Source organism: Diorhabda sublineata, chromosome 4 (genome assembly GCF_026230105.1).
Source record: "Diorhabda sublineata isolate icDioSubl1.1 chromosome 4, icDioSubl1.1, whole genome shotgun sequence".
Classification (NCBI taxonomy): domain Eukaryota; kingdom Metazoa; phylum Arthropoda; class Insecta; order Coleoptera; family Chrysomelidae; genus Diorhabda; species Diorhabda sublineata.
The window spans coordinates 6,250,285-6,267,730 of NC_079477.1; the positions used below are offsets into that span (position 1 = coordinate 6,250,285).

At 31.6% G+C, this 17,446-nt stretch overlaps 1 protein-coding gene across 1 annotated transcript in view; it reads right to left on the reverse strand.

Moving 5' to 3' along the window:
* LOC130442346 (uncharacterized) overlaps positions 1-17,446 on the reverse strand; it is a 60,896-nt gene that overhangs the window by 15,637 nt on the left and 27,813 nt on the right. Inside the window, exons 2-6 of the mRNA XM_056776376.1 lie at positions 15,134-15,163; positions 12,707-12,809; positions 12,527-12,644; positions 11,766-11,889; positions 11,221-11,343 (exon numbers count right to left, since the gene is read on the reverse strand). Of these exons, the coding sequence (XP_056632354.1) occupies positions 11,221-11,343; positions 11,766-11,889; positions 12,527-12,644; positions 12,707-12,809; positions 15,134-15,163 (498 nt within the window). The remainder of the gene's footprint in view (positions 1-11,220; positions 11,344-11,765; positions 11,890-12,526; positions 12,645-12,706; positions 12,810-15,133; positions 15,164-17,446) is intronic.

A 17,446-nucleotide genomic window follows, 5' to 3' on the forward strand; every position in this document is an offset into this window, starting at 1 on the left:
GTTTGCACTAAAACTACCAATAAGTTGTTCAAGATCCATGTTTCCCGACAACAACTACAAACACAATCCTGCCACAATTTCTGTAGTAGCCTCGAAAAACATTCAAACTTGTCACAATTTGTTTTAAGATACAACATAAGTAATTGCCATAAAAATCAATTCACCTTATTTTTTGATGATATCTCGTATTTATTTGTTGATCAAATTTTCATAGTAATTGGTTTGGGAAGACATATATAAATTGAATTTGAAGACAATAGTGTTTGTGAAATCAATGAGGCACATCTCAAAGAATTTCTCTCCTAATGAATATTTCTTCTGTATGAGTGAACATTACAGACGTTGAAAATGATAATTAAATCATTTAGTTGTTGAAGCATTTATTATAGTGCAAATGCACCTAAAATAATAATAAATTTATGTATAAACACACGTTTGAACTTCCAATTTATTTTTTAACTTCAATAGTGTGTTTATAATGAATATATTTATTCAGAGGGGTAGTTGAAAGTTTAGAAACATTGGTACAGATTTGTTATATTATATTATTCAATATATATATATATATATATATATATATATATATATATATATATATATATATATATATATATACAGTGCTTTTCAGATAAAAGTATCCACCTTTAATAACTTTTGTAATACTGGTATTTAGAAAAAATCCAAAAACACGTCAATTTATGTTGGAAGGGGCAAGCATTATGGCTTATTTAAACTTACTGGAAAAGCCACCCCCTCACCCCTAGCAGCATCCCCTTTATTTTTTTAAATTACTTGTCATATTTTTTATGTAAAATTTGGATACTCCTCTTTGAGCTGATTTCAAAAATGTATAATACTTGTAGGTTAAAGTGGTTAGTTTATGAGATAAACAATTTTTCTTTTAAGAGCACAAATTTTACTTATTATTTACTTTCACCTTATTTGCCTGTACTAAAATGGGTTGTACAACAGTTCAAACTCTTTAATCTTTTTAACTGAGCTATTGATTATGAAGTTACAATAAGTGTTCAAAATGAGTACCATTCACTTCCATACAATGGTATAATCTATTTTGAAATGCCTCTCTGACATTGCTTAATACGGCTGGATTTAATTGTCGACATTCATTTTCTATCCTCTCTCGTAAATCATCCAGAGATTCTGGTTGGGTAGCATAAACTTTTGTTTTTAAATACCCCCATAAAAAGAAGTCTAGGGGTGTTAAATCCGGTGACCTAGGTGGCCACTCCATCATCTGCCCCCTTCTACCTATCCAACGAGCGGGGAATGTTTCGTTTAAAAATTGTCGGACAGGCATAACATAGTGTGGGGGAGCTCCGTCTTGTTGAAATACCAGTAAATCTTCGGAAAGGTTATCATCATTTTCTATTATTGTTGTAATACGTGGGTCAACCCCTTCCCTGAGTAACTCAAGATATGATTCACCATTTAAATTTCCGTTGATGAAGAAAGGTCCGACAATGTGGTCACCTAGGATACCACACCAAACGTTTAACTTTTGGGGATGTTGTGTATGGAATTCACACATAATATGTGGATCACTTTCAGCCCAATATCTACAATTATGCCTACTTACTAAGCCATTTAATGACCATGAACATTCATCAGAAAAGCAAATATTGTTTAACAATTGTGGTTGTTATTAATAATTTGCGTCATTGATTCGCGGAACTCTAGACGACGATCAAAATCATCTTCATTCAACTCGTGCACCAACTTAACTTTGTATGGGTGGTACTTGAATTTATGTAGAACTCTGAAAACTGTAGAAGATGAAACATCGATCGCTCTACTTATTGTTGACAACGATTGGGGTTGTTGAGCCTCTAAGCTGACTTGCCCTAAAATTGCCACTTGGATTGCTTCGTTATTTACCCTCTCGCTTATGCACTTTATTGCAAACAGACCCTGTTGTGGTAAATTTCTCCATCAGTTGAATTACATACTTATTAGTTGCATGTCTTCCGTCATGTAATTCGTTAAATATTCTAGCAGCAGCTCTTGCACAATTATTATTTTGGTAGTATAAACCTACAATTTCAATTCTTTCTTGCAAAGAGTAAACCATTTCAGAGAAACAAAATAAATAATGTATCAAATTACACTATCAATAGTGACTACAAATTCTAGTTGACAATGTCAAACTTTAATAAAAAGTAGAGTTTTTTGTTGTTTGGATTTTTCAAGTAGAATAAATAGCACAGTTAAAAAGATTAAAGAGTTTGAACTGTTGTACAACCCATTTTAGTACAGGCAAATAAGGTGAAAGTAAATAATAAGTAAAATTTGTGCTCTTAAAAGAAAAATTGTTTATCTCATAAACTACCACTTTAACCTACAAGTATTATACATTTTTGAAATCAGCTCAAAGAGGAGTATCCAAATTTTACATAAAAAATATGACAAGTAATTTAAAAAAATAAAGGGGATGCTGCTAGGGGTGAGGGGGTGGCTTTTCCAGTAAGTTTAAATAAGCCATAATGCTTGCCCCTCCCAACATAAATTGACGTGTTTTTGGATGTTTTCTAAATACCAGTATTACAAAAGTTATTAAAGGTGGATACTTTTATGTGAAAAGCACTGTATATATATATATATATATATATATATATATATATATATATATATATATATATATAGGTGCTTCACGCAGGCCTTTTAGGCCCATAGCATGAAAGTGATTCCTTTCCACTCTATCCTATTTTCTGCTTTCATTTTCCAGTCCTGAATTCCTCCCTCTCTCTTAGGTCTTCCATCACTACTGCGAACCATCTTTTCCTTGGTCACTCTATTCTTTTGGATCTTACTATTTTGCTTTTCAGCCATAAAACTTCCTCCTTTTTACCGTCTAGTATCCTTCTAAGTAATTTTCTTTCCCATATATCTAACTTCTCTTCCTCCACGTTTCGCTTCCGTAGCTCACTGTTGATCTTATTATCTTGTATAGATGTAGCTGCGTCTTTCTGGAGATTCTTTGACATGTTATTATCGCGTTCATCGCTCCCAACTGTTTACTTACCCTCGTCATCCTCGCTTCCAGATTTTCTCTCTCGTCAACGTCGTCCTTGATAGCCATCCCAAGATAAACATAACTTTAAACTTGTTCTAAGCTTATTCCCTTTTCTTCGTTCGGTTGTATTGACAAACTTCTCATTGCTCTGTTCCTTTTTTGTGTATATTATTTAATAATAAACGTCCATTTAAATTTTGTTATTGTTCCGTTCAAATTATCCATTATTATTATATCTTTACTATTTTTGATTGAATCGTCATACAGTATGAAGGATATAAAGAAGAGAATAGTAAGAAAATATGTTCTCATAAATCACTTCTAGTATACTAGTATATATGTAGAATCTGTGTAGGATTTTTCGTTATTCGGTTCAGTGGCTACGGCCCTGGAAAGGAGCAGATACACGGATCGTACGCCGGCCTGTTCCAAAAACCGCTGACCATTGTATTGGTAACCCTAAATCTAACTACTATATGAAGCTTTTGTAACTTAGACCACAAGTTATAAGGATTTATCCAAAGAAGAATTGTGGGTCGCTCAATGCGTTAATCTGGAATTTTGCTCCACGTTTCGCGCTGTCACAATCTTCAAGGAAGAATTCGAATCTATCCTGAAGACCTTGGAAACCATGGGAGTGGAAATCGGCCCAAAGAATATGTTTAATAGCGTGAAAGCTCTCGGATCTATAATTCAGAAAAGCGCAAGAGTGATGTTGTAAAACACGTTCGAATATAGAAAAATGAAGACGGAGCAGCTCTGCGTGACTTCCAAGAAGAAGAGGACGGCCTATTTTATAGTTTGGGCATAGTAGATTGACGGTGATAAGAAATTTCTAGCATAAATCATATGTGTCAACTTTCAGACGCGATTTTCTCGAAATATCATTTTTCGAAACGGTAACCACAATATTTCAGAAACTGCTGGACCGATCTTATTCAAATTAAAACAGCAATTTGCCATTTATAGCCAGCGATAGAATTAAGATTATCATGATTGCTTCGATATCTTTTTCTACGAGCGAAAAAGGACTCCCCTAAAGGAAGGATATTTTTCAACTACACCAGCGCCATTCTAGAAGGTTTTTGACCTTTTATTAATAGTACACAGCTGAACATTTTGTAAACTTCCTCTTTACTCTCCATAATGTCATAATACTGCAATAAATTTTATGGAATCTTCCAATCTAGCAGTGTAAGTTTCAGTAAAACGTCGCGATAACAGTTCACTGTACCAAAGAATTATCAGTCAGCTTTTTGATTACCTTACCTATTAGAATCAATAGTAGCAAAACAAAAGTAGAAAGGTAGGCGTCAAGAGCTGCCCAAAATACTTTCAAACGAAAAATTTGCTCAAACACCACGTGAAATGAAATGATTACTACAGATCGATTCAGTTCGTATATGTTTTGCTAAAATTCCAATTTTAGTAAGCAGAATACTTGGAAAATGGAGTACAAATAAAAGATCAGACTTTATTTCAGTTGTGTGGCAACAATATGATAACAAATATTCTAAAAATAAGGCACGCATAATATTTGAACCAATTTATTTCTGACAAACAAACAAGTAAATGAAATTATAGTGCACATATATCAAATAAACCTCAAGAACATAATGGGACATCGACTTCGTTTCTTAGAAATCTCTGTATGTGTTCTTCTTGTAACTCTTGCAGTACTAAAACTCATGCAAAATAACTTATTAGGTTAAGTTCCGTATTTTTGATTCGCTAAGCTGCTCGTTAGCTTGAACTGAAAATGGCAATAGCGAATATTTCAAAAGCCGCTGTCAAAGCTCTCCAAGATAAATATCTTTCCTGTCTAAGTGGAAACTTAATTTGATTGGCAATATCTTTTCCCAGATCTTTTTCCTCTATTTTGTTTGAGGACATAGAGTTCGGATATTTAGCTATTAAGTTCCATTGTCGTGGTCATATTAAAACGAATTTCATTTCCTAAATTTGTATTGAATAAAAACGTTTAAAACAAGTAGATGAATATGCCATGAAATTATGAGAAAACTAACATATGAAAAGGCACTTATTAACTTAAAACAAGCAAAGAATTAAGTAATTATATATATTCGGTCCATAATTCTCACATATTTTACCATAACTAAATATTTGGGAATTACTTCAGTACCTACCCGGTTTCAAATCAAAGTTGTCGGCTATCGAATAAATTACAAATACGGGTGTAATTCAATACACAAAATTATTATAATGATATCGTATAGAAAAAGAAAAGAAGCCAACCCATCCATTCGAATGTTTGTTTTCATTTCACAAATCTCTTTCTGGTTTCAATTACATTACATTTGAGGTACTTAATTCAGATACTAACTTGAGCTGAAACTTTTCAGTAAACGTTATTCTACTACATTTTCTTGCAATTTTTTAGATCATTAATAATGTTAAGCGTGTTATGAATGTTTGTTCTGGTAAAGTAATAGTGACAATCCTTTCCCTGGATAATACCGTCATCTATCAGCAGTTGGAATTGTAACCTTATAAACTGTTTACCTTTTGTCTGAATGCAAAATGCGTATTGAGGGTATGATTCTCAATGTTTGTGTAGTGGTACCAGTAAGTTTAGAATCTAGTACTTATTTCATAAAATTTAAAGAATTAAGATTTGAATTCGTGATAATTTCAAAAATTCTCAAGTGGTTTTGTCGATATTTAGTTCTTTATTTATCCTTCTATTGTTTCTTCCAATCGATTCTATCCATTTTCTATCAGCACGAGTGAAAAATATCACTCGTATGTTTGTGATCTTCATACACTCACTTATTCGCAACTTTTTCTACAATAGGTGTGGAGGTCATATCTCTTCTCAATTTCGTTCCCAATTTAGCCTGTTTCCTGTTCAATCTTCATCTTTCCAAGTTATTTGCATTTCCTTTTAGGTTTACTGCTTCTCCTTTTTTTGGCCATTTCGGTTTCCATGTCCATCCTCCTCATTCTCACTTTGTGTCTAAACCATTTCAACTGTTGTTTGACTTCTGCACAACACTCACTACATTTAATTCATGTTTAATTGTATCGTTCCTTACTTTATCCCGCTATTTTTGTCAGTATTTTCATTTTGCATGTTGTTAATTTTTTGCTCAATTTGTTGGTTAGCTCCAAGGATTTGCAATCGTAGATCCGCGATGGTAGTGGTTCTCATAGCTTGTGAACGCTCATCATTTCCTATTCTTGTACTTGCACAGCTATTTTTTTTTTGATAAATTTTATATGTTGTATGTTCATCTCTATTGTTTCATTTTATTACATTATTACTCTATTCTGTTTTGTAGCTATTCCTTTGTCACAGTCTATTGTATCCTATATTTTTCTTCTTTTTTTTCTCTAAACCAACTGTTGCAGCATACCATTGAATGTTATATTTATATTATTTATCTTAAAAGGAATATTCAATCTTGCGTTGATCTGTTGGATATAAACGCTGCCTGTGTATCGTTTAATATGTTGATGTAGCTTCAATTATATTACATCACTCTATAAGTCGTGTGACTGACACACAGGTGGTGCTTCCATTGTCAAATCGATATGACGTTTATGAAGTACCAGACTATGTATACATTTTCATGACATTTTGATCAGTGACAGCCATTTATGTGAAGCTACTTTTGTTATTTTCAGAACAATTGATTCAAAACAATTTTGTGTGTTAATTATATTATTGCTTCTTGATGAAAAAAATACTGTACAAGGTCAACCATGGCTTCACAAGTGTTTTCCGGTCTCTACTCAATCGAAAATTGGTTTACTGAATTTAAACGTTGTCGTATAGACACCGATGATGGTTAACGTTCTGATCGTCCATTTGAGGTGGTTACTCCAGAAAACATCAAAAACGTCCACAAATTGGTTAAATATTATCGTGAATTGAAATTGCGTGAGATAGTTGAGGCCGTAAAGATATCAGATATCATATCATTTATATGTGAAAACTTTTTTCAAAATGGGTCTCGCGTTTGCTGACAATCGATCAAAAATAACAGCGCTTTGATGATTCAGAGCAGTGTTTGACTATGTTTACACGTAATAAATCAGATTTTTTTCGCTAATTGTGACAATGGATGAAGTATGAGTCCATCACGGCACTCCGGAATAAAAATGATCATTATCTGGGTGGACTGCAACAGGTGAACTACGACCGAAGCGACCAAAGGCACAACAGTCAGCTGAGAAGATTATGGCTTCAGTATTTTGGGATGCGCATGGTATATTGTTCCAAAAGAGAGAGACAATCAATAGCGATAACTACATAGCTGTTGGATTGTTTGAATGCAAAAATCGAAGAAAAATAGCCTTATCTTTCGAAGAAATAACGACTGTTGTTTCACCAAGACAATGCACCGATTCACAAATCGACGGCAACGATAGTTAATTTGAACGAATTATACCTCGAATGGCTTCCTCATCCACCGTGTAGTGAAGATGTGGCCCTCAGTGACTATTGGCTTTTTGCTGATCTCAAAAAAAGGCTCGCTGGTAAGAAATTCAGCTCAAATGAAGAAACAATTGCCGGAACTAAAGCCTATTTTGAGGCAAAAGATAAAAGCATTGGAATGATTATATTGCTCTTGAAGGAGATCACATTGATGAATTAAATTGATTTTAGGGGAAAAAATGTGTTTTACTTAGCTAGTCCCACAGCTTACTAAAGGATGTGTTTCGTTCAAATAACTTTTATATAGTACAATCGTTATAACTTTATTTTTTGTGGATATTACTATTTTCTACTCCTCTGGATTTTTTTTTATTCCAGACTATAAATATAGTTATAAGTAAGTTTCGTTATTATGTTGTCTTAGGATATAGAATTGATTAGAATAGATTAGATAGATTCACTAACAAGAAAGAGACTTCTCGTCAATTATGTAGCTAGCTCGTATTCGAATATAAAGTTAAAATAGACAAAATCTTGTTTTGTTATATCAAAGTGAGATTCAGAACAAGGAGACGCCGTGTCTTGTTCCAAAACTTTGTATATTTCATTTCATATTTTCTATAGTCGAAATATTTTATTTTGTACCTTATTGCACTATTGATTTAAGTTGAGTTTATAATGAGAAAATAAAACTAAAATTATCATCTCTATTGAAAACATTTAATGTAAACTGTAATTTTTCATTCAAATAGAAACATTTAAATATCTAGGTACGCTCATTTGTGTACCACACTCCACGATAGAATACCCAACACAGATACCTTAAGAGAACTGGGAGTACAAGATGTCGTTAGATGGGTAAGAGCAAGACGCCGACAATGGAGAGACCATGTAGAACGAATGGCTCCAGAACGGATTGCCAAATGGGCTAAAACACAGAAACCAGAAACAAGACGCCCAATCGGTAGGCCCCCAAAACGCTGGTACGATAGCTGGACATCGGCGTCACAAGAGGGCAGATGACAGACCTGACAGGACCTCGTCCTACTACAAGAAGAAGAAGAAGAAGAAGCTCATTTGTGTCAATAATTTTTTCAATGCAATCTATTCATATAAGAAAGACTAGTTGTATTTCAAGATATTTCAATATTATGCCACTTTTTCGTTTTCCTAAATTATTTAATCTACAAGAATTATAGATTCAAAATGGAAAAGAAAATTGGGTGCTAAATCAATTCAGTATCGGTTAACAAATAAACATTTGTTAATATAAAGCATTCAAATAGCATTCAGATAAAATTTCTGATGAAAAAGAAACCAATCCCTACTGGAAATTCATTCAAATTTAAGTCAGCACATTGATTCAATCCAATCAATCAAATATAGGAACATAAGCCTCTCTTACATCTCACCTTATCTTAGTTAGGTCACTTATAAGCCCGTTTTAGCAGTCACTTCACTCTTTCGCTATAAGACACGAGATTATATATTCATTCATTTCATTTATGTATATTTACTTCTGTACAAAGCAGCTGTCGACTCGACAGAAATGTTTAACGGCTTTATAATGAAACCTAGATATAAGGAATCCAAAGGGTCCATGTGTTTTGATGCCACATTTTCTTACATTCAGGATTTATCAGTAGAAAATGCCTTATATAGAGATGATTATGTTGTTCACGAGAACAAATTTCTTATTGAATTGCTTTAGGAAGAAGTAAGAAACTGCATATAAAGAAAAAAACTAATGTTCCTTTCACAGAGAAAAACTCCGGTTAACCAAAATTACTTATTATAGGTAAAGAAATTTATTACATACAGTTATGGGGCGCCAAGAAATTGTATTCCCCACATAGAAGATTTTTTTTAAAATATTTTTCATATATAGATGTCTTATATTTAAGTTTGAAGTGATTTAATATAGAAAATGTATCACCACTCAAGTTATCAGTATTAGCTTTCCCACGTATCCGAAAAATGATTACTCATTAGTTATATAAGAAATGCTCATCTTTTAAATATTAGGTCCTGCTTGCTAAGTTCAACGGTTACAGTAAATACAGTGAATATTACTGTATAATCTTCAGACCAATAGAGAAAAAAATCACAAGGAAATGATTCAATATTTATAACAAACGATAGTATATTTCGATAACTAAATTTAGAATTGCTTTTACAATCACTATATTATCCAGATTTGACCTCCAGGGACTACTAGTTGTTTTTAGATCCAAAAACATGGTCAAGATAAGAAATTTGGGTAATTATACACTTTCACGGTCACCTGGTTTTTTGGTACTAGAAAATCGAAAAATGGATGAATTTTAATGATCTTGGTCTCAAAATGTTCCATTTTACGGCGGATTTATAAAAAAATTAGTAGAAATAGCTGGAATGAAAATTTCTCATAGTTTTACTGTTTTAAATCGTAAAAAAACGGTTTTGCAAAATTATCTCATTATCAGATAAAGTTCTTATATTTTTTTTGTATTCTACATAAATTAATAAACAAAAAAATCTAAAAAGAATAATTTTTTCAGTTTTTATAGCTTAAAATGAAATCGATGAAAAACAATTAATTTTCGTGAATAGTTTCGTACTATATTCTTCAATGTTAATAGTTTTTGGACCATTAAAAATCGAAAAATAGATAAATTTTATAATTTTGGTCTCAAAATGTTCCATTTTACGACGAATTTATGAAAAGCACGGGGGTAGTGGCTGAATTTGCGGTTTTTAATAGTTTTAAACCTTAAATAGTAGAAAAACTTTTTTTTTCAAAATATTCATTTTTTTATGTAAATTGCGAAAAAAAATATACGAACTTGATTCCACGACGTTAGAAACAGTTACGAAGGATTATATGTAGAAAGTCATTTTTTTGCATTTAAAGTCATGAAACTGTAAAAAATATTTATTTTTTATAGTTTTCGTATTTTTTTTTATAAATCTGCCTATCCTAACCTAACCAAAAAACCAGGTGACCTCGAAAGTGTATAATTACCATAATTTTTTGTAAAGGATTATTTTGCAAAACCGTTTTTTTTTACGATTTAAAACAGTAAAACTATGAGAAATTTTCATTCCAGCTATTTCTACTAATTTTTTTTATAAATCCGCCGTAAAATGGAACATTTTGAGACCAAGATCATTAAAATCCATCCATTTTTCGATTTTCTAGAGCCAGAAAACCTGGTGACCGTGAAGTGTATAATTACCGAAATTTGAATCGTCATCGTTGGAACTGAAGTCTGGAAAAACATAAGAATGATTATATATTTCAATGAGACAATAAGAAACCGATTATTCTAATTTCTCATAATTTGAAATACATCATAAACAGAATACAAAATAATTCATTTGTATTTTTTAGTTTTGTTCATTCAATAAAAAAATGTAAGATTCTGAAGTGTCACAACAATCGTAATCAATTTTGTGAATAACCTACATCGAATTACATTCACTAATATCAACACTTTTTTATTGTTTTGCGTCAATCATGTATTGAAATTCATTGCATTATTGATTTTGATATGAATGATACTTGTAGTTAGAAAAACTTGTTTCGAGAATGATTTTTGACGAAGTGGTTTACTCGATGAATTTTTAAAAATGGAGAATTGAGACCTAAGCCCATTTATTAATATAAAGCTTTATGAGTTTATATGAATTAAATTATGTATTTTAAAATGCTTATTAGCTGTGGAAGCATTAAAATGCAAATATCAAGCGATAATAGTGATTTTGAAAAAGATCAATTGTTAAAATTAATATCAAAGCTACTCACAGTGTCCAAGATATATCATTTGCCTGCGGAAATTATCCAGCCTGCCTTCTTGATCCATGCTCATGCTATTGTTGAGCATTTCAAGTTTTCGTTGAAGATCCATAGCTTCTATATTCTCGGCATCTTTGAAAATAAAGGAATATTATATGAAGAAACAAATACTGAAAAGTTATAAAAATTGTTTAAATGTCTCAAATAATAATAGGGTCTACAGTTTGAAAAATCTTTTTAAAAGAATACAACAGGTTATGCTCGTATTTTTTGGACGCTTAATAAAGTTCTCTAGTTGTTCGGATATATTTTGAGACGTTTCTGTACGAAGCTGCAATATTTGTCTTAGTAAAAACCAAAAAACATTTGAATAGTATAAACAATACTCAATTTGATGTTAATGCAGGCATGTGATTCTCGAAATTATAGTTTCTCACTGGCACTGCATCTGATTGACAATTAAAAATATTTTACAATTGGTCAACTACTCTCTCGACACCTTCACTAATATAAGAATAAATGATTATCTTAATGAGAGTTGCAAAATTAATTACCGAAAGGAAGTTCGAATCGGCAATCTAGAAGAAGAGAGTGACCAGTTGGCATTTTAGTACCAATGACTTCACCATCTCTCATAACCAGTTCGGCTTCCAATGATCTCCATTGACCATTTCCTTCCTGTATCAAAAAATAAAAGAGCGTTCAAAAGATTAAATTGATAGATTATGAAAATTAGATTGATATGTGAGCAATTACATATTCATTTGTCAAAATTTCATATTCTAAAATAGACATTGGAATATCATTTATTATGTTATGGGAACAATAAATACAATAACTAGAAGGTTGTTACATTGGTGTTTAATCAATATTGTATATAAATTGACTAGACCCTAGACATAATCTTGTCATAAGATGAATTTTTTTGGCAGAATTATTTAAAAGATAAATTTGAAAAATCACTAATAATATCTGCACTCAATCCAGTTGCTTCAATGATTGATTATTTGTTACTCTTTGCACTTTTAGTCGCTGTATCAACATGTTTGCTTCAAAATTATCTTACTTTCTAAGACTTCTATACGCTACTCTAAATTTAATAAGATTGAATGAATACGAATTGATAATTAAACTCATGTTAATATCCCAATCCAAGAAAAGTACAATCAAAAAATGATCATTTTGGCTCAACTTGCAACGTTTGGTTGAATGAGAACTGCTAGAAGATAATTTACACCTGCAAGGGTTTGGCATTAAGTAAGAAAGTGGGAGAAAATGTCAGAAGCAAAAATATAGAATCAATAATCCATGTTACCTCATTAGAATATTGTATTGTTTGCAATGGTATCCAATGGTATCCTATCGCTCTATCCCAGATCATTCCTTTACTCCAGACTTCTATAAGTAGACCAGTATCCAAATTATTGGTCTCGCTGTAAAAAAATACGAATCACATCAACATACAGTAAATAAGTGAATATGTTTAACCACTCACAATAAAAAATCTTGCTCCCAGCATGGTGTTGCTCCTTTCACCGTTACCGTTGTAGATTTAACGTTTTGTAATTTGAGTGTTACGTAGGTATTGAATTGTTGTGCTGTAAAATAAAACTAATTTTGTAAATTGATTGAAGACATTATATAATTGATCAATACAAAATAACATTTTCATTACAAGTTGAAAATTACGAACGCTTTTCGTTCTACAACTATGTTAGACTGACATAGAACACGGCTGCTTACGGATAAGTTGAATGGACAAGTCTGTGGACACATATGCGAAAGTGAGTCACGATAGTGACGATTGTAGTCTAGTGACCATAGCAAAAAAATGTCAGCTTCGCTATCAGATTGCACCAGAGATGCAGAATATCGTAAGAGGTACAGATATTTGTCAGCCAATGAGCTAAAATAGTCTTGGAGATCTTTCTAGATGAAGGGAAGTAATTTTCCAGTCAAGCTACCCCACCGTCTCTCCCCACACCTCCGTCGCTGTCCATTGCAAAGTCATAGCTGTGCTTTTAATGTGTGTTTAAAATGTCTTAGGACAATGATAAAAAAAGTGTTTACTTTTTATTTTAAACTAAAGAAATTGAAGCATTTTGTGGAACTCCAAGCCATCGTAAGCATTATAATAAAATTTTGAGTTACGATGTGTGGAATAAGATAGCAACCAGCATTAGACTGTGTGCATAGATAATTGCAGGATGAAACTGACGAGTTTATTGGCTTCTTCACATTGATTAGTAAGTAAGCACAAAATAAATAGAAGAAGCAGAAACGTAAGTCATTTACAAAGCCTATAATTATTTGGAAATCTCATTGAAATAACCCTCACCAATACAAGCAATGGACTTTTAATAATACACCAATCATTGAATGAATTTGTAGTGGCACCATGATAAAAATATTTTCTCTCTTTGAACTTTTGCAATATTATATTAGAAATAGTAATAAGAGAAAGTAAGACACACACAACAGTCTAGGGTAGGTTAGATTCATACGCCGAAAACATAGAATGATTAACAAATTTGAAGAGAAAAGATTTTTAGTAAATTTGTTGTAAAAAATTTGATATACAAATGAGTGAAGAGACAACAAATTACTTGAGAATGCATACTGAAGACAGAGATGAAAGTAAATATATTAAATAGATAACAAGAGAAAAATAATATATTACGGAAAGTTAATCAATTAGGAGTAACCATAAAATCTAAAAATTTCAAAGGAAAAGGGATGATTGAGAGAATTCTTAAAAGAATACAAAACCTTTCAAAGGCAGTCAAAATTAGAGCATATGAAAGAATTGTAGGACCAGCATCAGAAACATGGACAATGTCAGAGACAGATTAGAATAAACTGGAAAAGTGGGGAAGAAAAATCTTCCGAAACTATATGACAGTATCAAAATGATACAAACATAGAACTAATGATGACATACATTGTCTCAGTGACTTTTTCGGGACGAACGAATATCTACTAGAGCGTTCACATTTGCTTCGTTTTGTTCTTTGTTCGACAAATTTTAAAATGACTCCATATTATGTTACAAGTAAATGGTTAAGTCTATTAACACCTTTAGAAACGATCCTCTCTTTAGAGCACACGCTGATTTGGCTCAAATATGGACGTTCGAGAAATGGTGCAAAATTAGTTTCTAAATCAATCTAAAATCTTGTATTAGGCAAGCATTTGAGAGTTTTACCTAGTGCATCACTAAAAATTGAGACTATATATAAAATAATGTAGTTATTGTACATATAAAGTTGTAGAACGAAAAGAATGAGTAATTTTTATGTTTCCTCGTATAATAAATAACACATCTCTTTATAGAACCAGAATTAAATTTAATTTACTAATAAAATCGTGTAGAGTTCTAATCGTCAATTTTTTAGGTGCAGAGTGAATATAGCAGAGGACATTCGATTTGTGGATCCCTAAGGCGTGATTATTTTCTAATCAATATTCATTTAGTAGCTATTTTGAAAAACCTAGAAGTGTAGATACTTACTCTACTGTCGACTATTGGCTTCTGATTAACAAATCTGTTCCCGAGTAGTGCTAGAAGAACAATAACAAGGTCTACACACAAGTTAAATAACCTCAGCAAACTATACCAATGGGGCGAATATTTAGGGATGCTGTTTTATTCAGAATATTTGTTATTATGTTAGAAGAAAATACAATATATGCAGAATTGCCAAGGGTATTTCATGTTTGCTCTAACCGATAAAACGAAAATGGGGAGAAACAACTTGTGTGAGATTATATTCGTTCGTTATATTCAGTTTTATATTGATTAGTTTGAATGCGTTTGTTGTGAAAAATGGATATTTAAATCGAAAAATGTTAAATTTACGAGTTTGTATAATTGATCACTAGTGATCAGTCATTAATTGAAAGGACTGAAAAATATATTTACCTTGAATTCCAACGAAACGAGCTTTCTTTACTGAAACAAAAAAAAACATTTGAGCATATGGATTTTTATTACTTATTATTGTTATTAAAAATTTGATTTTCTAATCAATGTTTTTGATTCTTATCATATCGTATCGTGTTGTGTCAACCGAGAGTATATCTATTAGTACTCTTGGTAGAAACAAACTTTTATATCAAATCTGATCATTTCAAATAATGGACATTGTTTATATTTATATTTGATTTATCGATTTTTCATTTTTATCTGTGATATCACCACTATTATTGTCTACGTTTTTATTGCTAGGGAAATGAGTATCAAAATCAAAAATAGAACAAGATTTTGAAATTTCTCAAGAGAGTATTCGAACAAGCTAAAATAACAAGGCAAAACCTCTATGACGAGGAATATTTTCCTCGACCTAAATATTCGATGATAAAGAAGATGAAAACGGAAAAAGTTGTTTCCAAAATTATTAACGAAGCGCCAAATGTTTTTATTTTTATCATTAAACATTTTAATGAACAATGCTGTATTATTATTTGGTGTATTTGTTGATTTATCGGACTCCCTTGGACCTTTTAAAAGTACCATACATCACCATTTAGGTAAAATAGGTACAATCTATGAAAGTTGCCGAATGGCTCCTCATGAATTAACCGAACACCTTACGCTGCCGAAAGATGATCGTTCTATAAGACTCCTTGTTACTTGCGATGAAAAATGAATTCTTGAAAACAACCCGAACATGGAAAATCAGTAGTTAGATATGGCGAGATATATAGGGAACAGGTGATGAGAATGTATAAGGTTTTACGGAGAAATATCTAGATTTAGTTAACCAAAAACGGATTCTCTTACAAAGCTGCGAAAATTACGGGAAAAAATATCGAACAACTTGGAGGTACCGAACGCTTACCACATACAGCATTTAGTCCGGAACTTACACCATCAGATACATTACTATTTATTCAGATACATGGCTAGATTATTGTGAGGGAAGAAATTTGATTCACAAGGATATATTGAGAATGCGGTGGGACAATTTTTTGTTTCTAAGCTCTAATAATCGTTACACCAATGTTTCAAAGGTTTTACTTTTGTTTAATTATTAAATAAATAAAGTTAACATTTGAAAAAAACATTACTCATAAGATACCCTCAATATAACTCCAACTTGACCATAATAAAGAAACAAACAATTATGTGAATATATATAATTCAACATGTATGAATCTAATGACACGACACTTTTAATTGTCTTTCGACCTATTATAATTAAATTCAATAAAAATATAGTTTATCAAAAAAAGATTTCAAACCAAAACCAACTGATAATACTAGGGAAAAGCTTACTTTATCAAAATCCCAATGGAAAATTTAATAAAATATAATTTATGATTGAACCAGAATAACCCGCTAACTTTTATGTTTAGGAAAAAGTCCGAAAACGGTAATGGTTTCAGTTTTGTATATATACTCCGTGAGAAATCAAATTCAAAGGTACATGCTGCTTATATTATATATGTTTTCAGGAATTCTTTTAATACAATATCATATCCTAATGCTTTTTTGACAGACAATCATTCTTTATTTTGTTGCCATTTTTCCCTTTCTGCTCAAGTTACTTTAAAAGCATTTTTTGAATGAGTACGTTTCTAAAAATTATTACTCATGTTCTACGTTGTTCCACGATTCGAAAGAGTAACAGGCACAAGTTTTATATTCATACTATACATGCATGAAATTAACATTTTTCAAGGAATGAAAAGCTAAAAGTTGCGATCAATAAAAGCTTTTAAGGTTTATTTTTGTTATTTCCAAAGATATTTAAATATAATCCATTTATAAAATCCCTTCCGAGGTCGAGATTTTCTATGAATATTCGAAAGTAGTATTTGGCACATTTTGTATAGATTAGATTATATTTTGAATACATAAAGGTGTCGTAATGTAATAAGCTTTCGTAATATTGTAACCAAAATTATTTTATAGGCTTTATTGATTTTGTTTGTGAATAATTAGTTACATCAATAACGAATTTCTGTAAAAAATAAACCCTATTTACAGGAATGCTTTGTTGCTCAAATGATGAATAACGTCAGAACAGTTGAAATATGCTTTTAAAATGTATTATCAATTAAAGTGTGATATGCTACAGGGGCCATTCTTCATATTTTGAGATGCTACGAAACTAGAGGAGTTACAGCTGGCAACACTACATTTTCAAAAATCCCTATTCTGAAGTACTAAGATCTGACTACATTCGAATTAATTTACAATCGAATTGAGTCCCTCACGCTGGTATAGCAA